General features: G+C 54.5%; 1 protein-coding gene across 2 annotated transcripts in view; it reads right to left on the bottom strand.

The window, feature by feature from the left end:
• Positions 1-27,023, bottom strand: part of MINDY4 (MINDY lysine 48 deubiquitinase 4) — a 102,856-nt gene that overhangs the window by 23,721 nt on the left and 52,112 nt on the right. For both annotated transcript variants that reach the window (XM_027102265.1, XM_027102266.1), the window contains exons 6-12: positions 24,951-25,009; positions 19,790-19,896; positions 16,968-17,084; positions 15,650-15,738; positions 6,503-6,604; positions 4,723-4,786; positions 3,516-3,581 (exon numbers count right to left, since the gene is read on the bottom strand). In XM_027102265.1, coding sequence (XP_026958066.1) covers positions 3,516-3,581; positions 4,723-4,786; positions 6,503-6,604; positions 15,650-15,738; positions 16,968-17,084; positions 19,790-19,896; positions 24,951-25,009 — 604 coding nt within the window. The remainder of the gene's footprint in view (positions 1-3,515; positions 3,582-4,722; positions 4,787-6,502; positions 6,605-15,649; positions 15,739-16,967; positions 17,085-19,789; positions 19,897-24,950; positions 25,010-27,023) is intronic.

Raw genomic sequence — 27,023 nt, forward strand, 5'->3', positions numbered from 1 at the left:
GGATGCTCCCTGCTAAAGCTATACCTGCGAACAAGGTGGACACGGATCTGCCCTCACGAGAAGTAACTCAGGAAAGAGAGAATAATAAGCAACTTGAAAAAAGTGGGGAAGGGGCTCTGCACCGATGGGAAAAACAAGGTTCCCTGGAAACACACAGGAAGGGCCTTCAATGCAGACTTAGGGCTTAGGGAAGGAGGGAGCGTCAAGGAAGGCTTTCCGGAGGAAGTGATGTCTAGACAGAAGCCCAAGGGACAAAGAGGAATCAGAAAAGGGAACGTTGTTCCAGGTGGGAGGAGAAGTACATGCAAAGGCCCAGAGGCAAGAGAGCAAAGGTTTACCATGGCTGGAGCACAGAAAAAACCCCGAGGACATCATTTTTTTTAATAATTACCTTTAAATCTTTTTTTGGAAGCAGAAATGGAATGAATGAATCAACAATAATCTTAAATCAATGTCACCTTAATTCTGTGATCTCAGGCCAGTCACTTCACTTCTGTTGTCCTCAGTTTCCCATTTGCAAAATGAGGATAACAAATACCTCCCTTGCATGTTTCCTTAGGTTACGCTGCACGTCCTATGAGGCCAGGTCGGTGGAAGTGCTCTGACAACTGCAAAGAGGAATGCTGATGTCCCTGCGCAGGGGGACAGAGGCCTGGGAGGACTCGGGCCACCAGTGCCCTTGTCACAGCTCTACTACAGTCTTGTCTGTTGCCTCAAGGAGTGACAAAGCTCTCTCAGTCGCAGTTTCCCCTTCTGAAATGCCTACCTACTTCTGCCCTGGACTTGCACATTGTCCTGGGGAGGCCACGGCGCTTCCTGGGTCTGTCTCCCCCACTGCCGTGCCTTCCTACTCGCGGGACTGCAATGAAGTAAGGAACACAGGCTCCCGCTGTAAGCCAGGAGTCTGTGTAAACGTGGAGAACTATTATTATACGCAGGCCAGCATTTTCCACAGTCCTTGGGACACATCCAAGGGGACCTCATCCTGAGCCGTGGATATGCCCCTGCGTGTGGACAGGTTAGGTGAGACTGCGGAGGGCAGGGACATGATCCCCGCCTGCGGCCTCTGGCCCTTGCCGGATGGAACACGACTGAATGGCACCAATATCCCATTTTGTTTTTAAAACATTTATTATTATAAAATGATCTCCTCAAATTCCAGCTGCCAAGCCATGGAAGGCCACAGGGCGGAGGAGAGCCCAGGCAGGCAACCGGGCCAGAACCCACCAGCAGGGTCTGGAAAAATGTCTGGTACCGCTTGGGAAGAAGGGGTCGTTCCACCGAGCTGCTCTGGCCCAGGAGAGACCTGAGTCCACCAGGAACCCCAGTGGGAGGCAGGGGCGGGAGCATCCCCCAGTTCGCAGGGCGCGGCAGCCAGACATCTCACCAGGAGGGTGAGCGGTAATGAAAACACAGCAAGGAGGCTGTTTATTTTGGGCAGACGTGGTTCAGTGTTCATTTCCAGGCCTGGCACGAGGAAGCCCTCCTCGGCCCAGACCGTGAAAAACGAATTTGGTGAGGGTAGTGCTGAGGCAGCTCAACGGCTTCCAGCACAAACAGAATTTCAACTGCAGGGAGAAAACAACACCTTCCAGAGTGAGGGCCAAATGGTGACCGCTCGTACCCAGGGATCAAGGCCAGGAGCGGGGCGGGGGGGGGGGGGGGGGGCTCGGGGCCCAGAGGTGTGGCAGGAAGTAGGCGGCTCCCGCCCCTGGCAAGGGTCCCACTCTCAGAACCTCTTTCACACTCACTGTCTTGCTCGGGCTTCATCGAAACCCTGGGGGTACAGGCCAAGGGAGGAGGGAGACCCCATCTATAGACAAGGATGCAGATGATTTTGGTGCTGAAGGGCCACCCCAGGGCCTCAGGGGCAATGATGGGGCCTCAGATCCTGGGGTCACGTGAGCAATCACCCCAGGGCCCCTCCTTTGCCCCACAGGGCTTCCCTCCTCCAGCTCTGCGTCACCTGACAGTGTGAACACAGGTGCCCCTGGTCCTGGCCTCCCTGAATGCACACTGATGCTGCCAGGATTTGCTCGTCTCTCGGAGGCATTGCTGCATTCTCACACTGCTCTGGTATGTTTAATAAAAGGTGTCCTTTCTGCTTATTTAAAGTGCCTGGTCCTTAATTTGGAAGACATTCTTTGCCATGCGTTTAAGGTTCTTCTTCAAGAATCACAGTTGGGCAGTAAAGAGCTGGAAGTTACCCGCTAACTAACTGCTCCATCTTCCACTTTCCAGATGAGGCCACCGAAGCCCAGTGACTATCCTGAGGCCACTTGTGACCAAGGAATAAGGCAAAGGAGGTCCCGGGGCCTCTGCTCCAGGCACCCCATGGCCCTGAGCCGGTGGTGAGCACGCTGCATCTATGGACTGCCCACTGGGTTATGCTCATGAAGAACCAGAGAAAGCCAGGGAACAAGTGACAGCCAGCCCAGGACTCCCAGCGCCAAGGCCAGGACCCCTCCTACACCAGAGCCCCTCCCACGCACCTGCGGGACAGGCTGGCGCAGAAAGGCTGCTTCTCTCTGCCATGCTTCCCTCCCATCTCTACCTGTCTACAACTAACCCATATCAAGGTCACCTTACGTGATCATCACCATGGTGATGAAACACCCACAACGAAAGCTAACGACCCCTGAGAACACAGAGCAGGACACGGTGGCTCCAGGCAAGCGCTTTGCACAGCGCTCTGAGGCAGGCACCGCTGTCATCAGCCACATGGTACACAGGAGGAAACTGAGGCACAGGGGGTCCAGTAAGTTGCCCAAGGTCACAGAGCTACTAAGAGGTGTAACCTAGATGCAAACACCCGCTGACGCTGATGGCTCCAGAGTCAATGCTCTTCACCCACCCCCGGAGCATTCGATGACCTCCTCCACAAAGCCCCGAGGCTACAGCCCAACTCTGAATTCCCTCAGCCCTCTGATGGGCTGCTCCCAGGCCCTGGCTGGGTTCCACCCCATCTCACAGCCTGGAGCAGGTGCACGGCTCTCCTCCAGTAGACAGGATGCTCCAGGGGCCCCTCCGGGCCCAGCCCTGCCTCCCGGGACACCAAGCAAGGTCCTCTACTATCAGGATCTCCACCAGCGGTGCTCAGACCTCCAGCCCAGCCCAGGAACCCATGTCCTGGTCACTTCCCCAGACGGTGCTGAGCCCCACTCGCTGACGAAGTGTTCTTTACCTGCAGAGGTAGCTGCTTACCCTCGAACAGAAAGAAAGCTCTCATAACCACAGTCCGATAGCTGCTCCCCTTCAGCCTGACCCCGCTCCATCCCTGCTTCCGCAGCCCCCGCTGCAGCGGCTCCCTTTACCTGTAGCCATGGCCAGCCCTCCAGGAAATCATGGCAGAGGTCAGACCCTCTGCCCCCGAGCCCACTCTTCTCCAGCCAACATCGCCCCACTACCCCAGGGTGGGGATGAACGGAGAACAACCCCAGGTCACCAGCATGTCTCCCACAGAGAAAGCAGAAGCTTAGCAATGCACAGCCCACAAACTAAACCACTGTTCATACCTGATGGACGCTCTGTTGAAGAAAAGTCACCAGCTCCTCGTAGCAGGTCAGACTGTGGAGTGTGAGCTGGGAAGCACAAACACACAGGGTGAGCTGCCCAAGCCCGGGGGACAGTCCCCCGTGCTGGATTCGTTTCTGTGGCCCTAACTTCAGCAGCTGCAAGACCCCACTGGGGAACGTCCCTGCACTCAGAGAGCGGCGACCTCGGGAGCGGGGGTGGAGAGGCACTCCTACACCCGTGTGTGATTCAAAGGCTGCAGGGCCCAGCTGGGGTGTCTGGGGCTCCCGCCCTGCAGCAACACTTTAGAGGCCCCAGGATTGGAGACATCATGGAACTAAAGCCACAGAGCCGGCATCATGCATGGATGGCCCCGACGGGTGGGGCTGCACCCTGCAGGCTAGTCACAGATACCTGAGGAGCACCTTGGGGGCGGGGAGGCTGGGGGGACAGGGGAGTACAGGGTGGGTGACCCACTCAGGTCGCCGTCACCAGGCCTGTTCTAAGCCCAGCAGGCAGTGCCCTGAGTTCAGTGCAAAGCAGTGGTTATGCGTCTCCTATGCTTTCTCATGCAGGTCAGAAAAGAACACTTTCACAGATAACATCCAACAAAGTGAGATGCTTAATTAAGATCCCAGGGCCACACATGCCCAAAAGGTCAAAGGGAACAAGCTAAGTAAAACAAAAATCCTCAGTGAAGAGGAGGTTAGTTTGTGGGAGAGTCTCAGAGTTTCCACGTTTTCACACGTCTCTCATTTCTCTGCTGTCCTTTGTCTTACTTGGGTCTGGCCTTCCAGCTGGTGCTCCGGCCATCAAAGCTCTTCTCTGCTAACTTCCTCTCCCTTGCACCCCCACTACCCTCTCATGGCAATCCCAGAGAGGATGCTATGACATAAAGGGGGACACGGGGAAGGCTGGGGTTTAGCCAAAAGGCATGGTGCATCGAACGCTGGAGGGACGTCATGTTCTGTACAAGCTCAACATGACAGGGCGCCCATCAGCCTTTTAGCCATAAAGCCAGTTCTGGCCAGAGCTCATCCCAAAGGCCCCCACCTCTGCCCGCACCCCAATCCCAGGTGGAGGATTCTGCTGGCCTGGGCCACAGGGAAGGCTAGCCCATCCCCAACTAAGGAAGGATTTACTTATATGAAAGGAGACTGTCCCCAAACAAAGCCAAAGGTTGCGTGCTAATTTTCCAGAAAGCCGTACTGTTTCTAAGACTCCATCTGCTTTGTATTTCCCGGTTGGACTGAACTGCTGTGTTCTCGAAGCCCTAAAAAGGAAAGGGAGATGCATGAGTCTCTGCGCGGAGAGATGACATACCCCAGAGCCAGGGCACAAACCACACGGGTTGCTCAATGAGGACAAACCAAAAGGTGGCCCAGAGGAAAGAAGGGAGCCAAGCGCACCTCGTTTCCCTGCCTTGAACTCACCCGCTAGGCCGGGTCCGGAGAACTCCACTAAATGGGAGGGGGTAGAGTGCGGGTGCTAATATGGGATGGAAAAAGGACAGCCGAAGGAGAGCTCGGGATAACCAAACCCAAATCCTGGTAGCAGGAAGTCTGCCTCTCACCCACCGACGAGCATGCTGCCAGACTAAGGAATGCTCACTTGCCCTTTGCCTTTAGGGACTTGAAGTCCAGCCTCTGTCCCCTTGGAGGACATCTGTTTACACAGCACCTGCATGTGTGGCCCAGGAAGGCATGGACTAGAAGCTGCATTTGGGTTTGGGGCCACTATGACATTAGCCTGCTGTGCAGCCTTGGACCAGCCACCGCCCCTCTCTGGGCTTCTGTTTCCTAATCTGTAAAGTAAGGAGAGATTGAATTTTTGCCCCATAGGCTCTCAAGGCTGCCATGCAGATCCTAAGGGCCAGGGTTTGTGAGTTACCTGGAACATGGGTACCAAGGACAAGCACTCGATAAGAACAATAGTGATAATGACAATAATACCCAACACTGACACCATACTTAGTACGGTCCAGACCTTATCTTAACTGCTTCATACTATTACTTATCACCTATTTATATGGATAAATTGTTTAAACTGATCGATGATACTGTCATTCATTATATACCATTTTATTTATGTTGACTCGTTCAATTCTCACATTTACCCCATTAAGTAATCATTACTATCACCCCTATTTTCCAAGTGAGTAAACAGGCTAGGCACAGAGAAGCTGAGTCAGTTACTCAAGGTCACACAGCCAACAAGCAACAGCACTGGGGGTCAGCCTTTGGAGTCTCTTAAGTTCTGTGCTCTACTGACCACTGTGCCCCCTTCCAGGGTGTGGCCCTTGTATCCAAAGGGCACCCCCTTTACTAAAGCTTAGCCACACAGCTGGGATGAAGTGATGCTTCCACTCTGAAGGGTCAGGCTGGAAAGCCGGCAGGCCATCCACATAGATTGCGAGGATGGTATCCTCCACCAGTAGGACGGAGGTAGCAGGGAAGACTGCACTGGCTCCACCGCTCATCTCTCACCTCCCTGAGTCTCCTCACTGGAACGGGGATCCAACTGACAGAGCAAATAGGAGTGTGCTTTGGGGACTTGGGGGAGCAGTGCAAATGACTGGGTCGACCTAGAGGCTGTTTTCCGAGGCCTCCAGATCAGAGAAATGTAGAGGGGAGCAAGCTGCCGGTGAGGGGGCGGGGAGGGGGGCATGGGTTTTCTCAGGCAGGTTACATCCACCAGCACCCCCTGCAGAGAGGGATCCCCCAGATCTGACCCCTCTCGACCGGAGCCATGTGGAGGGCTGGCCCTCCCCTGGTGTGGGGCTGCCCAGCACATCAGGCCAACTCTCCAGGCTCCTGCTGGCCTGGAGCACAGGGCAGGGGTCTGGGAGGACACAGACACGGTCCTCAGGCCCAGACGGCCTGTGTGAGATGATGATTTCTCCAAGGACAGGAAAGCGCACAGCCAGCTGGCCTGTAGCTGTGCCCGCCCGAGGTGGAGTGGTAGCAACACAGCCCAGGGAAGCACTTACAGTGTGACCACGGCTCTCTTGTGGCCTCCAGCCCGCCACACAATGTCCGCGATGGCCAGGGCCAGGCAGCGGGTCCTACGAGCGTTTGAAGGCTGCAGCTGCCTGAGGACGAAAAGGGAAGTGTGTTTATGCCTATGGGGACAGACATCAGAGATAGCGCAGCCCTGTGGAAGATGGCCTGTCCTCTCCTCTGCTGCCCAGCGGAGCCCTGCGGCCCAGGGGCTCGGGCAGAGCCTGGGAGGAGGGCCTCTGCAGATGAAGACAGAGGGAAGAGCTGTGAGAGAGAGGCCCTGGCAGGGCTGGAGGAGGAACAGGCTGAGGAAATCACCCACGGGAGCGAAGGGGCCTCTGGAGACTCGGCAGGGCCTGGAGCGGTGGAAGCAAAGGCTGCGGGTTCTGACAAAGCCCAGGGGACTGAGCCCGGAACTGCTGCCATCCCAGGCAGGGGCACCGCCCTGCCCCGCCCAGCCTTGGCCAGCCCCGACGCCCAAGCCCCTGGAGACAGCGGCTCACGCAAGCAGGTGCCCCGCGCTCCCCCAGCTGACAGGAGACCAGACCACGAGTGCTGAGGGGAAATAGCCTGACTTGCCGGTTACTTGGACATAGGGCGTGGGGGCGTGGGGACGTGGGGAAGGGAGGATTCGGGATGACGCTGGGCTTCCCGTGAGTGCATGCTGGTGCCACCAACTGAAATGGGGAACACGAGAGGGGGACGGGAGGTGGCGGGGAGAGCTGGAGGTGCACGTGGGACGACGGGGCGGGGACGGCGGGGGGGGGGGGGGGGGGACGCAGCTGGAGGTGCACGTGAGACGATGGGGCGGGGACTGGAGGGGGCGGTGCGCAGCTGGAGGTGCACGTGGGATGCCCAGGTGAAGCTGTCGCTCTAAAGCCCAGGATAGCGGCTCGGGCTGAGTAGAGGCTTACGAACCAGCAGCGTGTGAGGGGTCCTCGGCACCCTGCGTGGCTAAGATCTCCCAGAGAGAGGATGAGGAGGGCAGAGGCGGCGGCCAAGGCTGGAGCCTCGTGGAACTCCAGCGCGTGGGAGAGGCAGGGGAGGCAGGCAGGAAGGGCAGAGCTCGGAGACGGGCCGTTACAGTCTTGGGAGCAAAAGGGCTGGAGAAGGACAGGCAGTCAGTGGTGTCAAAAATGGCAGAGAGGGGCTTCCCTGGTGGCGCAGTGGTTGAGAGTCCGCCTGCCGATGCAGGGGACACGGGTTCGAGCCCCGGTCCGGGAGGATCCCACATGCCGCGGAGCGGCTGGGCCCGTGAGCCATGGCCGCTGAGCCTGCACGTCCGGAGCCTGTACTCCGCAACAGGGAGAGGCCCGCGAACCGCAAAAAAAAAAAGAAAAAAAAAAGGCAGAGAGACCTCTTACCATAAAAACGGCAACGAAGAGGCCCTTAGTGCATGAAGTCTGTGAGAAAGACAGAAGAAGCAATAGCCACGTACAGACGCTCTTTCCGTCTCCAGGGCTCCACAGAGCCGTGCTTCTCGCCCACCCCTGGATTCTGGGAAGTTTTCTTAAATTCCTACGAAGGCAGGCTGAGTGTCTGAGTGTCTCACTACCTAACAAACAAAAGGGGCTTGACGCCAGCGCTCCCAGCAACGTAGAGGGAGCTTCCATGTTTTCAGTCACCAAGTACCCTAAGCTCTAGGCTGAGCTGTTGGGTGGGGAGCAGGTGAAAACTGGTGTTTGTCCTTCCTCTCCAGGATAGGAGAGGAGAACCCGGAGACCAGGACACAGGTCACCATGGTGGGCAGCACGTGGTCATGGCCCAGTCCGTGGGCCACAGAGCCAGCCGTCTGCACCTAGGCCGTTGTGGTCCAGTGACTTTAAAGTGGTAGGCAACGTGACATAGGGTCCCTCAGTTTCCCCATCCCTAGACTGGCTGGGGCAGTAGTACCTCCCTCATCGTGTTGGGAGCTTTAAATGAGATGATCTATGTAAGGTCCGTGGCCCAGTGCCTGGCATGTGGAGAATGCTCAGTAAAGGGTACCCATTGCTGTTGTCTTTATGGAAACGTCAAGTGCCCACTTTGGCTGTGGCCAGAGAGTTCACAGGATGGTGAACTCCCTGTATCTGATGTGAAAGTGACGACAAGCCGCTGACACCAGGCAATGCTTCTCACTCAGTGAGACGCAGCCTGCCTGGTACGTCTGCAGCCTCAGGAAGCCTGCCTGCTCCTCTGGAAACAGCTACCACACCACCAGCAAACCAGGCACCTGAGATTCGGGAAGCACTGGCCCTGGGCCACTGTCAACTATGAAAACAAAGGTGAAGAAACATTGCTCTGGGATTCAGGAGAGGCTGCCAAGGACCAAGGAGGGCCTGGAAAGCAGGGCTCATCGGACAAGGGAGAAAGGATCCGGGTGCGGAGGCGAAGGCCAGCAAGGGCAAGGGGCTTCCCCAAGGCCTTGAGCCAGGAGTGGAACCCAGGCCCGACCACCACACTTCTCCCAGTGCTACTGTTTTCTGGAAAGCTGTGTCTGGAGCTGACGCAGGGAAGAGCATGCTGGAGAAGACACAGGGAAGGATGGAGAGACTAAATGGAAGCCAATGAAAAGAATGAGAACTTTTGTATAGAAACACGGAAGTTCAGAGGGTCTATAAATTAGAGCCTGTGAGACCTGGAAGATAGGCCGGGCCCAGGAGCCAGATCTCTTGATAGCGTTGCAGGTGCAGGAAAGATGGGCTCAGAGGCAAAGGGATGCTGGCCCCCAACACCAGAAGCTGGTTCCACCTCGCCACGCTCTCCTTCTTCCCTCACTGCTGTTTCACTTTGTCCAGTTTTTACTAACTGTGTGACCTTGGGTGAATCATTTAGTCTCTGTGCCTCAGTTTCCCCCTTTTAAAAGGGGACAATAATAGTACCTCCTTCACAGGGTGGTTTTAATGATTAATGAAGTAATACGTGTGAAGTGCTTCCAACAGTGCCTGGCATGCGATAAGTACTTAATATATGTTGGTTTTTAAAATCTTATTTGTGGCTGCACTGAGCAGCTTTCAGGCAAGTGTTACCTGCTTCATTAAGTTAGCGTGGACCATAGTGAATGTTTGCAAGGTGACCTGGTAGCTCCGTCTGGAGGTGTTCCAGCACAGACATTCTAGACAGAGGATACAATCCAGGCATAACTTTGTCCCGCTCCTGCCCATGTCGAGGGATCTAGCTGGGGAGTGCCCTAGTCACACCTGTGCTGTAGGAGGAGCCTGTGATGAGTATGCCCAGTGAGGACAGGAGGGAGGGCAAGATGAAGCAGCAGTGCTGGCCGGGCCCTGGCCGTACAGCTCAGCTGAGGAGCAGGGCACCCCAGTCCTGGGCAGGGGCGGGAAGGGGATGGGCGTGGGTGCCCAGGAGGTGGGACTGACACGACTGGCGGTCACCTGGATGGGGGTGGGACAGGAAACAAGCCCTGAGGATGACGGAGTCCACTACCGTGGGTTGCGATTCCAAGGAGATGAATGTCCAGAATGCAGACCCTGGGCCAGATGCCCGCAAGCATCATTCCAGCCCGGCCCTTCTGCCGGGTAACCGGCCACAGGGTATTCAGGGCTGGGGTGCGTGCGGATGACAAGACGGAGGAGGGAGGTGCTGCAGTGAATCGCCGGGGAACTCAGGGTCTGCCTTCACCTCGGTGACCAGGGTGGTCCTGCACTTCCTTCATCAGTCACGCATGCGCTTATCCAACCCCTACCGTGAACCTAGCACCTGGCCGGGGTCTCGCACCAAGAGAAGTTTCTTTAAAAGAGTCTAATACCTCACAGAACAAGTGCAGGATTTGTCTAAGGGTGGGCGATGGGCGTCAGGAAGTAATACATCCTGTGTTTGGCTTAATTACCCAAGTCTTTCAGATTAAAAAGATGTTTCTACCATCATTAACTCAAAACAGGCTCACCAGTCCACCCTGACGTGCCCGCTAGTCTGAGCCTATAGAAGAATCAGAAGCTGGTGAGTGACTGCAGACCTTTCTGCCCCCTTTCAGGGTCAGACGCTGCCAGAGCTGGCCTGGGGACCCCCAGACCTGGGTTCCAAGCCTGGCTCCGCTAATGGGTCCAGAGGTGCCTTGGGCAAGTGCCCCTCCTTCTCTGGGCCTCGACTTCCCCAGTTGAAAAGGGAAGTAGAGGCGAGAGGGCAGCTCCCTTGCCTGTGGCGCTCCCCGAGCCCGCAGGGGAACGGGGCTCACCATCGCTTCCCACGAGCCCTCCTCAAGTGGAAAAACACCGAGCCCTGCCGCCCGGCTCTGCCGTCCCCAGTTGAGGAGAGGCCGGCTGCCGGCCTGATGGGATGAGTCTTAATGAAGCCAGACAGCCCTGCAGAAAAAACACCACCTCTGCCAAGAAGCCATTATTTCAGCATGATTTCCCTGGAGGCCACAGTCACATCCTCGTGCGGCTTCGTAAACTACAGAGCCTAAAGAGCTGCACCTTGGTCACTGGGAGTCCGTCTGGGTGTCCTGCCCTCGGGTGTTTCAAGCTTATGACACTCAGCCTCGTGCGGGGAGATGGCAAGCAGGGGGCCACGCCCGCCCAGGCCTGCAGACCCAGTGCAGGAAGGCCCACCGGCCCTGGTCCCGGAGCTCCCAAAGCGCCCAGCATTCAGCAGCTGCAGGTGCCGCCTCTGTGTGGCATGAGGGCCAACGCAGTGCTCCTGAAGAGAACAGAGGAGCTTTCCTGCTTTTTTCTTCCTTTTTTTTTTTTTTAAACCAGATCATTTCTGAAATCTTAGAATTTCAGAGTCAAAAGGGAGTACTGAAGCTCCAACCCAGCTCAGCACACCAGCCTGTGCAGCGACACCAATGAACCAAACAATCAATATTAAGATCGTACAAATGCATCAAGGAAACCAGAGGAGCCGGGCTGCGAGAGGTTCCTGCAGGGATGTCGAATGTCATCCTTTACTCACACGAGGCAGCAGGTCCCCAGGGGGTTGCCATATTACTCTTCTGTACTCTTCTGATTTTTTTTTTTTCCCCAAATTAGGAAAAATGGGGAGGTTCTGCCTAGAAGCCCTTCGTAAACTACAGAGCCTAAAGAGCTGCACCTTGGTCACTGAGAGTCCATCTGGGTGTCCAGCCCTCGGGTGTTTCAAGCCCATGACACTCAGCCTCCCGGCACCAGCCCCTCCTGGCCTCTCTGGCTCGCCTGGGGCTCAGGGTCTCTTCTAGGGCACAGTGTGGTGTGACAGACGTGCTTGGCTCTGCCCTGGAGGTCAGGTGTGAACCTGGACAAGCATCTTTCCCTCTCCGGGACTCAGTTTCCCCATATGTACCACAGCAGGCGATCTCAAGGTCCCACCCACTTGCACAGCCCTTGATTTACAAAGGATTTGGTTTGCATTTCCTTACTGAGTCAGACTTGGGCAGGACAGAGATTCACAAATGGAGAAAGTGAGGCCTTGCTGGCCTATAGCTGTAATCCAGGTCTCTGGCTGGTCCAGTGCTCTCTTCAGCAACCGCCATCCTGGGACAAGCTAAGGACCACAGAGCTGGGCACTCCCCGCAGCCTCAGCACGGGCACCTATAGGCTGCACCGACACCCACTTGGCAAGGACGACCTTCTGTGGCCTCCAACCTGTAGGGCCTCACCTCTGCAAACGGCGACCAGACTCCGCTCTCACCTCCCCCCTCGGCTGCCAGCCCCAGGCCCCGGCCGCTCACTCCCCTGGCCTTTGCTTGACCCAAGTCCTAGCCTGAACCCAGGAGGACTCTCTCCTCTCGCCCCCAGTCGGCCTCCAGCCCCGAGGCAGGCTCATGCCTCAGCAGAGCTAGGTCCACAGCAGCGGAAGCCAGAGGAGGAGACATAGGATGGGGGGTGTGGAGGCAGCCGGTACTCCTTGCCCACAGCCCATCACCCCTGGGACCTCCCCCAGCTGGTCACTCAGAGCCCGGTCTCCCTGAGTCCCCTGAGGCACTTTCAGCGAGAGCAGCCGGGTCACTGGGCCAAGCTCTCCGCCCCTCCCTCTCGGATGGGTGGGAAGAATGCCCACTATTGGGCCTGCTAGGCCAGCAGCACCAGCAGGAAGCCAGACCACTATGCTCGGTCTGCATGGACAGCAGCTCTGGGTGCAGGGCCTGGGGCCGCAGGCGTGGAGGTGCCACAGGGGAGGGACTTACGAGGAGCACCCACAGCTGTGGGACTCCAAACAAAGGTGAGGTCACTCTTCTGCAGCATGACCCCTTCCGCGCTTCCCGTGGGCGGGACCCTGCCTGGCCAGCAGGCCGAGCTCTCCCAGCTGCTCGGCACAGGCCTCCTCTGGCCCACCCAGGCCGCCTTCCCCCAGAGCGGGGCTCCTTCCCACCAGGCACACCCCACACACAGCTCCCAGCAGCCAGCAGCCCCTTCCAGCCTCCTCCCCTCCTGCCCCACCAGCCCGGCCTCCGAGGGCCTTCAATCTAGGCTGGCCCCAACTCTTCTCCCCACAGCTGGTACAGTTTTCTTTCTGCCCAGAGCCCGTCTTGCGCCCCCAGCCTGAATGGCTTTCTGCCTTCCGAGCCCTAGCTCCCCTCTCAGGTGTGGCGAGCAGAACTCTCTCCCGAGGACGTGCCTGGGGATCCAGAGGCTGTCACATCCCCTTAGTGGGACTGTAGGGCGGACGACAAGGAGCCAAGCCTGCCTTGTGCCCTGGGCAGAAACGGCCCTTCCGGGAACCAACTTACACACCCCTCCCTGACTGTTGGGAAATGATCTACAACTTCCCCCAAGAAGTCCAAAGTCCAAGTTCAAAAGCAGCTCTGAACGGACGTGGGGGCTGAAATGAATTATCAAACACCTCCCACGAGGGCCAAGGCCAAGGCTTGACCTGAGCAAGCCGCTGGGCCCCAAGGGCCCTCTGGCAGCCTGGCCCGGGTCTCGCCCTGCCCCCTATACTCTGCCCTGGCCACTCCCTGCCCTCAGGCCTCTGCACATGTTGTTCTCCTTACTGGAATACTATCCCCTCCCCTCCCCGTCAGTCTGGATAACTCATATGTTTGTCCCGTTCATTCAACAAAAGTTCCGAGGGCCTCTTCTGTGCACTAGGCCTGGGGCTGGATGCCAGGGACTGGCTACAGCCCAGGCAGCTTAGGAAGGCCCCCGTTCTCAGGGGCCTTGTGTTCTGGCGCACAGACAATGGACAGGTAACGGCTTGGATAAAGAGGGCATCCAATGGTGGGGGCCTTGCAGGCGGCGTCTGGGGAGGTCGGGGAAGGCGGCCCTGAGGCCATGGCCTCTGCGCGTGAGGAGCCGGGGAAGGAGGCCGAGGGATTTGCTGGGAAAGGAGAAATCGAGGGAGGAACAAGCCTGTGCGAGGGTGTGTGCGAAGCCAGTCAGGAGCCCTGCTCACCCTCCGGATCTCAGTAAGATTAAAATGTCACTCCTCCAGCAAGCCTGCCTGACCCTCTTCACATCCGGGTGGGCCCTGAGCTCCCTGCACGTCCCCCTGGGACCTCCTGTGCATCTGGCTCTCGGGTTCAGTCGCAGGTGCCATGAGGGCAAGGCCACAGCTGCCTTGGTGAGGCCCGCACGCCCTCCAGGCGCCTATTAAGTCCTCCCCGCGCGCCCCTCTCCAGTGCAAGGAGGGAAGGTAGGAGTGGAGGTGCATATGTGCTCGGAGAGGGTCCCTGCGCCCTTGGCGGGCAGGCATCCAGAGGTCCCTCACTTAGCCAGTCCCAGCCAACCAGCCAGCCAGGAGCGTCCCTGACCATCGGACGCTCACTGTGTGGGCCGCGCTTTGCTGGCCTGGACTCCAGAGCAGGCACTGGGGAGGAGAACAGCACAAGGTCGGACCTTGCTGTGCAAATGCTGTGTCTCTGGGCTTCCGGCTGCAGTTACGCTATGCTTATGGTTAGCGTCTTTCAGCTTGAAACCAAGCACCTTGATTGTTACTTTGTAAAGTAATGAGACAAATCATATTATCGGACAAATTCTGAAATGCCCAGCATGAAAAGCCACCTTCACTTGAATCCTGTCTAAGGCCACATCCTCTAAGCTGGTAAAATGTGTTTCGTTTTGTACAAGCTTGGCTGGATGTCTGGGGAACTAGTGTCTTTCCCAGGAATTTGAACGTGAATAAATGGGGGATGGGCCTTGTTGTCTTTAAAAAAAAAAAAAAAAAAAAAAGGCAGTCCCTTGAATTCAAGTTCAGGAATTGTCAAAACTAAGCTGTGATTTTCAAATCCGCTTAATCACAACTTTGGAGAAGAGAATGGAGGTATCTACCGGGCAGGAGGATGCTTCCAGGGAGCTGGAAATATTTTCTTCCTTGATCTGGGTGCTGTGTTCATGGGTGTGTGATTTTGCAATAATTCATTAAGCAGAACATACATGAGTTGCGCCCTTCTTTGAGTTGTGTACTCTTCTGTATGTATATTAGATTTGAACTAAAAAAGAAAGACAAGTGCCAGAAGCTCTGTAAATCTGAGGGTGACTCGGTACCACTGGGCACACAGTTACTGGTTAAGGTAAGAGGGCTGCCTCCTCCAACTAGCCGAGCTGGCCCCAGCCTTGGGTAGCCCCTCGATAATCCTTCTACCTGAGCACCAGCTGCAAGGTAGGATTATGGATTTCTCTCCATCCCTCAACCTCACAGAGCACTCGGGAGAACAGAGAATGCGTCTATTCCTCTCTGAATCACCGGTATCCGCACAGAGAGAATGTTCCAGAAATGTCTGCGGAGGGAGTAAGGATGAGAATGAAGGGCTGTGTGCAAACACTCAGCGTGTGAGGTGGAGACAGAATGGCCAAGGGGAGGAAGCTGTATCCTGCAGGTCTGGCTGGACCGTGTGGAGATGGCTGTTAGCAGAGGTGGGGGAACGAGGGGAGGGAGGGGAGACCTGGGCTCAGTGGAGGGGTCAGCAGGCTGGCCTGGCTGTAGATGGGATTTGGCGGTTGCTGTGCTCCACTCCTGAGGAGGGGGTGGCCTGAGTTTCAGTGCTGTTCCAACTGCCACTTCCCATGTGGCACAGGACTTAACAAGCCTCCCTGCTCTTAGAAACAAATGGCATGCAGGTCATTTAAACTGGTCAGCACTGGCCCTGTTAGCCAGCCACCGTTTCCCTTTCCAGAAGACGGGAAATATCAGGGAACAAACACACATTTCCTTGCTTATTTTTTCTGGACAGTGAGGAGAAGCCTTGGGAAGAGAAGCTATTGCCAGAATGAGCGCTGACTTACCGAGCACAGTCAGCTCTGCTATCTCCTTCAAACAGGAGTTTCTGTAGGACACAGCCTTGGACAGCTGCCAGAACCCCACAGGGACCACCCTGCAAAGAAGGACGCGCGTCAGTGCCTGTGAGAACTGACCCAGGGTAGGGCCACCTGCTCCTCCAGAACCAGCCTCCTCCAACAGGTTACAGAGCCTCAAACAGGGGTCTCCTGCGTGGTGACTACTTCTGTGAAGTGCTGACCCTGAGTCACAGAGAGGGGGTGACAGAGGCCCAGGTGCCCATCGCTAGAGGAAGGAGCAAAGTCTGTGGTGTGTGATGGGGGGAAAGTGACTCTTCATAACCCGTCAGCGGCTGTCACCATGGGTGTCCAGGCATCCAGAGGCATGTTTCTGTGTCCACAGGCTGACGGTGTCAATTGTCTACGCAGCCTTCAAGGCCCATCCTAAAGGCCTCCTCCTCCAGGAAGGCTTCCCTGACCATCTCAGCCAGAAGCGAGCCCCTTGGGCAGCCTCCGCTTGTGTAAGCAATCTTGTTCCCCGGCCAGTGGCCTGTCTCAGCACCTAGTAGGTGTGACTTGGAGGGAGAGGGCTCCTTGAGGAGCTCACCCCTGTAGGCATCAACAAGTACAAGGACTGTCAGAGCAGGGGCCGTGGGTGCCCTTGAACTCGGGGTGCGAGAAGATGTGCTGACTTGGCCAAGTTAGGGGCAGAAGTGGGTGGTCTTGGGGTTCTTCCTCAGGCAGTGTGGGGCAGGGGGAGGCTCCTGGGGCTTGAGAAACGGAACCTGGATAAGCTGCCGGATTTTACAGTTATCTTCTGGCCCTGAAAATGTGTATCTTGGCAACTGTGTATAAGCCATGTTCAAATCCTGCCACAATCTACCTCCATTTCCCTGTCTTATATCATATCCTCCCCGCACACTTCTGGTCCTCACGCTTGGTACTTTTGCCCCTTCCTGCAGTCCCTGTATTTTCACACGGCCTCCCTTTGTTCATGCTGCCCTCTGCCTCCAGTATCCTTTCTCCAGCTCTACCTGCAAAATCGTTTCTCAGTACTTAGCTTAAGGACCCTCTCTGGTACCCCTGAGCGGACACAGGCCCCCTCCTGCTCCCCGTCCCCTCCGGCATCATGCACCCCTCACGGCAGCGGTCATGTTGCCCCGCTCTGCTCTGCCAGCCACACGTGAAGTTCCTGCCCTGGGTGACAACTCAGCAAATGAGGGGCTGGCGCAGGCAACACCCACAGGATTTACCAAACTGGGGGACGTGTGCCCCTGTCCGTGATGGGCCCACAGCAGGGTCCCTGGGGGCAGTTAAAACAACCTGCCTTGTTCTGCACGATGCCATATTTTAATGATGCTGAGTCGTTAAAGGAAAAATTCTGAAGTTTCCATTCTTCGTTGAAACAGCAAAAGCTGGAACCAAACAGAATGGTCTTTATGTCCTGTCAAAAGAAGAGAGAATTGCATTGGTTGTTTAAAAAGCAAACAACAGTACACTGCTGGGTGTCTGCATTCCCACAGGAGCTGGTCTTGAGTTCTAGCAGGGTAGTCTGTTTTCCAGCAGGGTAATCTGTTTTCTTTTTATTTTGCAAACCCATTCTTCTCATATTTGAGGACAGAGAAAATGGACCCTCAGGGCCTTACCTCTGGAATATCTGTAAACCTTACCAGCCTGTGCTGCCCCAGGCCAAAATCTTTTGAGCTTCCTTAGAAGTTCCTTGATACACAAAATTTTAGTTTTACAAAAGACCTTGGAGGTTCTTGACTGCATATTATAATTACCTACAGAGCCCTGAACAATCCTGACGCCCAGGCCCCGTGCCAGGCCAACTAAAGCAGAACCCCTGGGCGTCGGACGCTGGCATCTGTACTATTAAAAGCTCCCCAGGTGATTCCAACGTACAGCCAAGTTTGAGAACTGGTGCTCTAGCAAACTGTGACCCATACGCCAAATCCGACCCTCCACTTGCTTTGTAAATAAAGTTTTATTGAAACACAGCAATGCCCATTTGTTTACATGTTGCCTGTGTTTTCTTTTACATTACAATGGCAGAGCTGTGTGGTTGCCACCGAGAGGCAAAAATACACTATGTAGCCCTTCACAGAAGAAGTTTGCCAACCCCACACTGGTACAACCCCTTCCTACATGTAAGGATCTCCTCTGCAACATCACCGGAGAGCGGTTCCCCCCATAAACTTGGCTTGAACACTCCAACCGCCAAGTGAAGAGGGTTCCCACCACTTCCCAAGGCAGCCCCTCCATTTCTTCACGGCTCTGTGTTCTCAAAACTTCTGGCTGATACGGATCTCCCATCAACCCAAGCCTCACCCTCCAGAGCCCCAGAAAGTGCCAACCCCTCCCCACTGACCAGCCCGTGGATGGGAAAGCAGAGCCTCATCTCCACTCGCCCCTTCCCCATGCCGGCTGCCTCTTCTCTCTCTGCCATGATTTTACATCCGAGAGTATCTGAAGGGCCAGCATGTGGATTCTGTCACTACCCGCTCAGACCATCTCTTTGCAGGTCATATCTTCCCTACAGACTCACGTTTCCCTCTAGAATCGGTTCTTTTTTTTCTTTTCACTAAGTACAAGGAAAATCTCTGTGACAGAGCGTTTGTCTACACGTCATCACATGTGGGCTAGTGGCACACAGGAGAGAGGGGTGGGTAAATTCATCTGTCAGGGCTTGGTTCCCCTTCTTGCACCAACTACGATCATCGATGTATTTGGACTGAGTTTCCCAAGAGCCTAGAAACTATAGGACCTTGAGTTTTCTGGCTGAAGCCCATGTCTATTCTCTCAATCACAGAAAGACAGCTCCCAGCTAGGCACAGTATGGTTGCCAGGTCCCAGGGTTACGAGCCTGGAAACCTGGGTCCTGCTTGCTGTGGCTGTGGACACCACGTGTGCTGGGTCCTCCTTTCTCTGTGTGGGCCTCGGTTTTTTCAGCTGCTTTTGGAGATGCTACTACTGGGTGGTCTTTAGAGGCCGCTGAGGACCCTTCACCAAATAGCGGTACCCACTGCAAAGAATCATAGCCCTGCGGCTACAGACAACCAGGCTTGGGGCTACTTAACTGTGACTGACCCTCTCCCTGTGGTTTCAAAAGAAGGAAGGGAAAAGGAGGAGAAGGATGGGGAGGAACAAAACCTCTAGAAAAACCTTTGACTTTTCATCTGCGTGCTGAGTAAATACTTGGTAAGCAGGAAGAGAACACGGTCAGCTGTGTCCCCAGGAGTTTTATTTTTCCCTCCTGGATCCTGGCTGAAAAGCCAGTGGAGGACAGCAGGGGCAGCATTCCATCCCGCAGGAACCACTGGCCACGGAGAAGGGTGAGGCCCTATGGCAGCAGAGATGGTGAGGAATCCAGGACATCCCCACAGAGGAGGCTGCTGAGGCCAGGAACCGGCTCCCGAAGCCCTGTGACTCCAGGAGGTCACTGGTGTGAACCCAGGTGGCGCTGAGGAATTGGTAACACTTCCCTGTCCTTCCCTCACTGCAGCCCAGCCTGAGCCCAGCTCAGGGGACCAGTGCAGGAGCACAGTCAAGCTAATGAGGACAACTATCCCGTTCCCATCGCAACCCTGGAGTTACCGGCTGCGGACATGGTGAAGCAGAGCTCTGGACCAACAGAAAAGCTGGATTCCAGAATGTTTGAATGGGAGGAGGTTGTATCCTCACCTCTAGTCTCAGAGAAGGAGAGGGAGATGCCAGGACTAGGCCCTTGTTTTCCTGACTCTCCGTTCAGGTTTTCTTCCACATCACATGCAAATTTCCATTTTAACAGTGACTGAGAGATTATAACAGGATGAATGGAGCCAGAGAGATGAAAATCACCTCATCGGGCTTCCCTGGTGGCACAGTGGTTGAGAGTCCGCCTGCCGATGCAGGGGACACGGGTTCGTGCCCCGGTCCGGGAAGATCCCACATGCCAAGGAGTGGCTGGGCCCGTGAGCCATGGCCGCTGGCCCTGCGCGTCCGGAGCCTGTGCTCCGCAACAGGAGAGGCCATGGCAGTGAGAGGCCCGCGTACCACAACAAAAAAAAAGAAAATCACCTCATCCACACCAACTCAAACCCAGATGCCTTCAATTCACACCAACTCAAATCCAGACACATCACCTGGCACTTTTCAACTGACACCCACCTTTGCCACTGAGAGGTCGATGGGCTTTGACTCTACTTGCAGCTTGAGTATCGATGGCACTGGAGACAGGATGACTTCTTCCCTTAGCTGTTCATCCTCCACATCCTCTGAAAGACAACCGTGGCCACGTGAGCTCCTTGTTATGACTCACAGAGAACAGACTAGGAAGCCGTGTAACGCCCAGGACGCTGATGAGTCTTGAGGTGGCTGGAATGAGAGGAGGGCTCCTCCACCACCCACCCCCTGTCCCCGCTGAGGCTCCCAAGCCTTCATCAGAAGGAGAAAGGCAGAGTGAGAGCCCTTGCTCCGTGTCACCCCACGCTGGTCCCAGGATGCTGGCAGATGGGACTTGGCTATCAGTCCACTAGAAAGCTCTGCTCGTGGACGTGCAGAAACAAGGGCCTAGGCCTAAGCTGCGAGTCAGGCCCAGAAAAGCCTGGCTCAGACACAATTCTTACGAAAGGTGGGCGTGACCCACAGATCTGTCCCCCTGAGGACAAACATGAAGAGGGCGGAATTAGGAAAGAAAATGCCGCCCTTCCTGCGAGAATAATAATAGTTATAATAGATTATCACTATCGTGGCTTTCATTTACTTACCATCTGGGTTTTATCATCTAAGCCCCAGAACAGCTTCCACGAGAGAGTATCATCATCCCATTTAAAGATGAGGAAACTGAAGCTTAGAGAAGTTAAGGAACTGACCAAAAGTCACACAGATGGAAAGTTGCAGAGATAGAACATAAACCCAGGCCAACTCCTAATTGCTCGGCCATCCTGCCAGTCAGACCTCCCTGGACCTCCAGCCAGAAGGGAAACTAAGTCACATTCTCATAGCTGGGGTGACTGAGGCCCAGAGAGGGTCCCGGCATGGGTGTTGCCAGCATCAGCCTGTGCTGTCCCAGCCGGTGAGGCTCCCTCTCGCCACCATACGCACTGCCGCGGCATCTACCAGAACCCTCAGAGGCAGGACCCAAGTGAAAACAGCCCAAGGCAACGATGCTGGCAAAGCTGGGCAGGCCGGTCTCCAGAGAGCCTCTGGAGACTTTTTCCATCCCGCTTTCCCCAAGATTAAATGCTTATTTAAAACGCACGCCACGCTGTATAGAAACCAACATGGCCTGCCCTAATTCTGTGCATCTGGGACTACAGAAACGTCACAGTCCCTGCCCCGCATCTTCTGAGACGGTGTGCAAAGGCCAACATCCCCAGAACACGCGCCATAAACCTTATTCCACAGCCTCCTTTTCTCCCCTGGAGGAGGACCAGGCACAGCACGAGGCTCGGTCCACTGAGATGGAGACAGATTTTACCTTCAGGGTGAAACAAAATTTTTAAACAAGTCTGGAATTTAAATGAGAACCTTTCTTAGTTAGGGTCTCTAAAAAAGCCACCCTGTGACCATGGCCTTACAAAAACACCTGAAATAAAGACCAGATGTTCACCCAGCAACACACACGGGTCTTGAAAACATGGCTCTGGGTAGAGAAAGTAAGGAAGCAAATGGGGTGTATAACACAACACGATTTACATCCATTATAAACACATGCACACAAAACAACACTAAGCATTTTTGCAAGAACGTACACAAGCAGAAAGAAATCACTAAATACGTGAGAGTGGTTGCTTACGGAGACAAGGGTCATGGGAGTGTGGCACGAGGCTAAAGGGAAATCAGGAAGGAAAGGCAAGAGGGAGGCCAATGAGCAGGCTCTGCAAAGGTCAATACTGAGAATGTTAATTAAGCAACAGAGATGTGTGATTAGTCCAATGCTAGGCATCTGAGGGCCAGAACAGAGCGGGAGAGTAACTGAGTGATTCTGCCAGGCCCCGAAGGGTCCTGATGCCTCAGCCAGACTGTTTCCTGGAGGCCCGGAGCGGGCAGGATTTAAGCCTATTTGGGGGCTTCTGTTTAGTCTAAGGCTGTCCTGAAGGGAACAAGGGCTGAAACATGCTCTGTCTGAGCCCCATGAACTAAGTCTGAGGCTGGAGGCTGGGGGCCCAAAGGGGGCTGACTGATGGAGCCCCCAGGAACAGGCAGCCTCCCTCGGCTTCTGCCAGGAGGCAGCTGGCGCCTGTGCAGGGAACTGGTTCAGGACCATGAGGCAGGTCCAGATGTGGCGGGATGGCCGTGCAAAGGAAAACAAAGCACTCCAGCATGACGTGTTGGCCAAACAGATAAAACCAGCTGCAAACGCCAGTGGCTTGAAAATGCTATTTTTAAGGCCCTGGTGTAAATGGCTGGTTGAAAAGAAGCAAGGGATTTTGTTTCCCATACCATTTTATTTACCCTTTGGAGGAAAACATATACATATACTTGGTAGTACTTAATAGAGGCCCGTATATCTCTTTTTCCAGGTTCCCACCCAGTACTTCACACTAACTGCAAGATATCTTCTCCTGGAAGTGCCCCAATGCCCCGGACTCAGGGTTCTCAGCACAGAAGCCTTCCAGGCTTCCATTTTGGTAAGACTCCATCTCCCCAACCCTCCACCAGGGACCCAGGCCAAAACCTCAACCCTCTCCCACACGCCACGCTGCTCCGGCCTCCAGATTATACTGCCTCCAGAATCCTCATACGCTGCCCCCCGCCTTCTCTCCCCACTGTTACAGGAATGTGTTGTCATTTTTCTATTTGTTCATCAAGCACTTTACTGAGCACGCATGATGGGCCACTGGTTATGTGGGACGGAGGAGGTCCAGAGATGGTGAAAACACCACCCCTGGCTTCAAGGAGCTCACTGCCTAGAGGGGGAGACAGAGCCCCAAACAAAGAACACGACGTTAGTGCTAATGGAGACGGGTGCAAAGGTTATAAGAGCAGAGGGGAAGGGGCAAATAATTCTGCCTTAAACGGTCAGGGAAGCTGCCCACAAGAGGTAAATATTTGATCAGGGTCTTGAAATACCCATAGGATTTCCCCAGATAGAACAGGGCCCCAGGCACCTCTTCTCTGGACTATTCCAAGAGACCCTCACCAGTCTCCCAAACGTGCAGACTCCAGCCCCTAAAATCCATCCTCCACGCACATCCAGAGATGGCCTCAAACATCGTTCGCTTCACATCTCTGCTTGACAAGACCTTGCTCATCCGTCAAGCCCAGTCTGAATGCCACCTCACTATGGAAACTTCTGGAACCCACCAGTCTTGGCCTACTCACCTCCTGAAGCAGTGAGGAGCTGCTGGTCATCCACATTGTGTGTTGCTATCAGGGGTCACCTCTATTCCTTCGTCTCACCCAGCCCCACCCTCCAAGAAGGCAAGGCCACTTTTCATCACAGCGATGAAAAGTGCCTTTGACAGCCCTGTATGTGCCCAGGCGTGTAATGCTAACCAAAGTTTGCTGACTTGAACCAAAGAAAGATGAGTTGGGATGGGGAAGGGAATGCTATTCCTTGTTTCTGACCCCCCACCCCAAACTACTCTTCCCCTTTCTCTGGGTGACTGGGTTGCACGCCCTCTTATCTTTTATCTCCGTCGTCTTCTCTAAATTGTCAGTTGAGCCACCGGCAAAGAGGGGTCAGCCTCCCTCCGGAAAAGGCACACACACTTCAAACAGCTTGGTTCTGAGAGAATTGCTAAAAGCCTTCCTCCCAATAGAAGCCCTCTGGGGTCCCAAGGCCGGGAACTTTATGTCCAAACAGGAGTGGCTTTCATTAGAAAATCTTAAAGCGCTTCACAGAAAGGCTTCAGATGCCAGCCCTTCCCGGCTCCGGCTTTCATGCTGCACAGCCGTGTGCCCAGTGAAATCTGCCCCTTCCTGGGTGGGCCAAATGATCCCACCAGCCATTTCTGATGATTAAAACTCTGAGGGGGCTTCCCTGGCGGTGCAGCCAATGCAGGGGACACGGGTTCAAGCCCCGGTCCAGGAAGATCCCACATGCTGCGGAGCAACTAAGCCCGTGAGCCACAACTACTGAGCCTGCACTCTAGAGCCTGTGAGCCATAACTACTGAGTCCGTGCGCCACAACTACTGAGCCCGCGTGCCACAACTACTGAAGCCCGCGCGCCTAGAGCCCGTGGCTTCTCTGCAACAAGAGAAGCCACCGCAATGAGAAGCCCGCACAGTGCAACAAAGAGTAGCCCCCGCTCGCCGCAACTAGAGAAAGCCTGTGCGCAGCAACGAAGACCCAACGCAGACAAAAATAAAAAAACAAAAAACGAAAAAAAACAAACCTCTGAGGAACTCCTCTTACCTCTGAGAAGAACTAAGCAGAATAAACAAACCCCTGCCTCCATCATTCGGAGGCCTGCCCCTGCCTTTCAACTTCATCAAAGCAAACTGCCAGCATGTCTCACGCAAGTCACTTCTAAAGGGCGAGCTGCTTTCCTCCTTCATATTGAAGGCAGTGCTTAAAAGGAGACGAAAAGGGTGTGAGCAGCTCTCAGCTCCTGTACGCCAAAATGGTCCAACAGGTAAATTGCTGGCTTCCAGGAGGAGAGCAAAGGTCAATGGCACTCAAGCCTCGTCCTTTCATGTCTGGTCCTTGGTTGTCCTCCTTTATTCTATTCTTGGCTTTTGCCAAGTCCTGCAAACCCATCAGTCTTTGGAGAGTAGAGAATTCCAGAAAGAGAGAGAAAAAAAAAAAAAGATGGCTTCAAAACGAAAGAGTGGATGGACATGTTATCTAGATCTTGCAGAGGGGGTACACAGATGTATACACATGTGAAAGGGCACTGAGCTGAACACTCAAGGTTTGTGCACTGATGTGCCTCACGATTTGTATTTTACACCTCAGTGATATGTGGGGGAAGATGTTTAAAGGATAGGCTTCTCCAGGCAGAGACATACTAATATTTTGACTGAGCACTGTCTTCTAGAGACTTCTATAGGTTCTGAGTAACCCTAAAAGAACCTGCAAATGCAGAAAAGGCTTTTCTGCCCCCTCTCTCCCAGTGTGGATGTAGAAACGTCCAGACTTCTTATAAGGACTTCTTCGGGAGAGATAGGCAGGGGAAGACGGATTTGGACATCAATCAAAAAAGAGAGAAGCCTGCTCTACTCACCGGGCCAGCCCCTCCTACCTGAGGTCAGGTGGGAAGAAAGGAGCCCCACCCCCAGGCCAGCAGAGAGCGCTACCACCCATTACCTCCCAGACAGACCAAATGAAGACCCCCTGGGCCCTGATGGGCACAGCACAGAGGCCCCAGTGGTACCCACCAAGCTGCAGCACACCGAGCTCACCGTCGACCTTATTGGATGCTGGCAACTGATTACTCCTAGAAATAAAAAAAGGAAATGTCAATGCACCATAGGAGAATGACAGAGAGATGCAAACAGCAGAGAAGAGTGGGAGGAGTACTGGATGGGGCTTCAGGAGGTGGGTTCTCTCCAGCTCTGGCCCGGTTCTGTGTATGCCTTGCACCAGCACTCTCCCTCACTGAGCCACAGGTTCCGTATCGGATGGGACCAAATCACCTCTGGGGCGCTTTTCAATTCTGCACACACACACACACACACACACACACACACACACACACACACACACACACACCAACCAATATAGGTCGATGGACCCTGTAGTTTGACACTTGCCGAGAACCGAATGCAAGCTAATTTGCTGATGCCACTGTAATACTGCTGGGAAACACATTCACACGTGCACGTGCACACACACATCAAGTTCCTGCAATCACTGCACAGATTTTATCTCATTTTTTTGTTTGTCTCCTTTCTCCCAGCTTTCTTGTAAAGCTATCAGCAGCCATTTATCAGAAACCTCAAGAATGCACCAAAGAATACATACGGTGGTCCTGACTTGTAAATTCAGAGATGTGCACACAGAGCTTTCTTTAAAGGGCCCACCTGTGTTTCAGCTCTCTTTGGATCTTTTTTCCCTCCAGCATGCATCGATCTGAACTGAAGTAAAATCATTTTTTAAAAAGAATGTATTAAAAATAACAACATTACATCACCCCCTTGAAAAATTCATTTACAATGTTAAAAATGACAGCTCTTTTGAACGTGGCATTGAAATATATTTTCCTCCAACATCCTTGCAGGCTAAGATATGATTGAAGTAACAATCATAATCTTGCCACGGTAGGTTCTATTGAATTGGCTTCCTCCTGAAGATGTATGAAGGGGCGTGAGTGGAAGACCACGGAGGACGCGCAGTACCGAATCCCTGAGCACGTCCTGCTCTGGACTCCGGGTTTCTTCCTCTGGCGCTGGAACACAGAGCTCCTCCACCCGCCTCCCAGGCGGCCCCTCATCCTCCCCCACGCAGCTGAGCCCATTTTCCTCAACTCAGAGCCACAAAATTCCTACGCCCCTAGGCTACCAGGATTCTGCAAGTGTTCTTGTGGGGAATGGTGAGAGAACAAGCTGGAAAGGGGAGCTAAGGCACGGAGGGGCAGCAGGAGGATGTAGAAGGGAGGGGGGGCACACAGACACTGTGCCCCCCTCCCCAGGGCCCAGCAATAAGGAGCTGCACTTTCATCAGAAGCCTCCACCAGCCAGCCACCCCTCGCCCCACCCCCATCCTCACTGCCACTAAAGCCGAGGACCCCATCCCTTCCATCCCCTGTGTCACTATTTCACCCAGAGACTCAGGCAAGGTGTCTGAGAAGCAAGGACTGAGGCGCAGGTGCTAGATGGTCTCTAAAAGCCACCTTGCACCATTCTGAGCTGGGAACATCAGCAGAAAAGACATCTCTGGAACACCCTGATGGCAACAACATCTCTCTTGGACCCATCTCTGCTCTCTGCCTCTTCGTCTCTCACCCAGATCATTCTCACAGCCCCCTAACTGGTTTCCTGACCCCCCGTGTGATGCCCCACCCGGTGCTGGTCCCCACATCTTCACACGAGTGTCAAAGGCATCTTTCTAGAAAGCAAACTTGACCATGCCACGGCCTGGCTGAAATTCTTCAAAGGTTCCCCAACATCGTCATCAACAAGAGACATGATATTTATAAACAATGATGGCAATTATAGCGGCGGCAAATACTTTCTGATTCCTGTGACTGTTGCAGGCACTGTGCTAAGTGCTTTGCAGGCATCAAAAGTCATCTGCTCCTCAAAAGAGCCTTAGGAAGTAGTCAGGGCACTGAGTCTCAGAGAGGTCCAGTAATTTCCCCAGGGTTACACAGCATGTAAGTGGCAGCACAGGGATCTGAACCTAAGCAATGACTCCGAAGATGATGGCAGCAACCATGACATACACTGCTTCCTCGTAAGACAAAGCCCAAGCCCATTAGTGTGCCCTCTGGGCTGCCTGTGACCTGGCTA

The sequence above is a fragment of the Aethalodelphis obliquidens genome, unplaced genomic scaffold (genome assembly GCF_003676395.1).
Source record: "Aethalodelphis obliquidens isolate GAN/ISIS:26980383/991018 unplaced genomic scaffold, ASM367639v1 scaffold5, whole genome shotgun sequence".
In the NCBI taxonomy this organism is placed as follows: domain Eukaryota; kingdom Metazoa; phylum Chordata; class Mammalia; order Artiodactyla; family Delphinidae; genus Aethalodelphis; species Aethalodelphis obliquidens.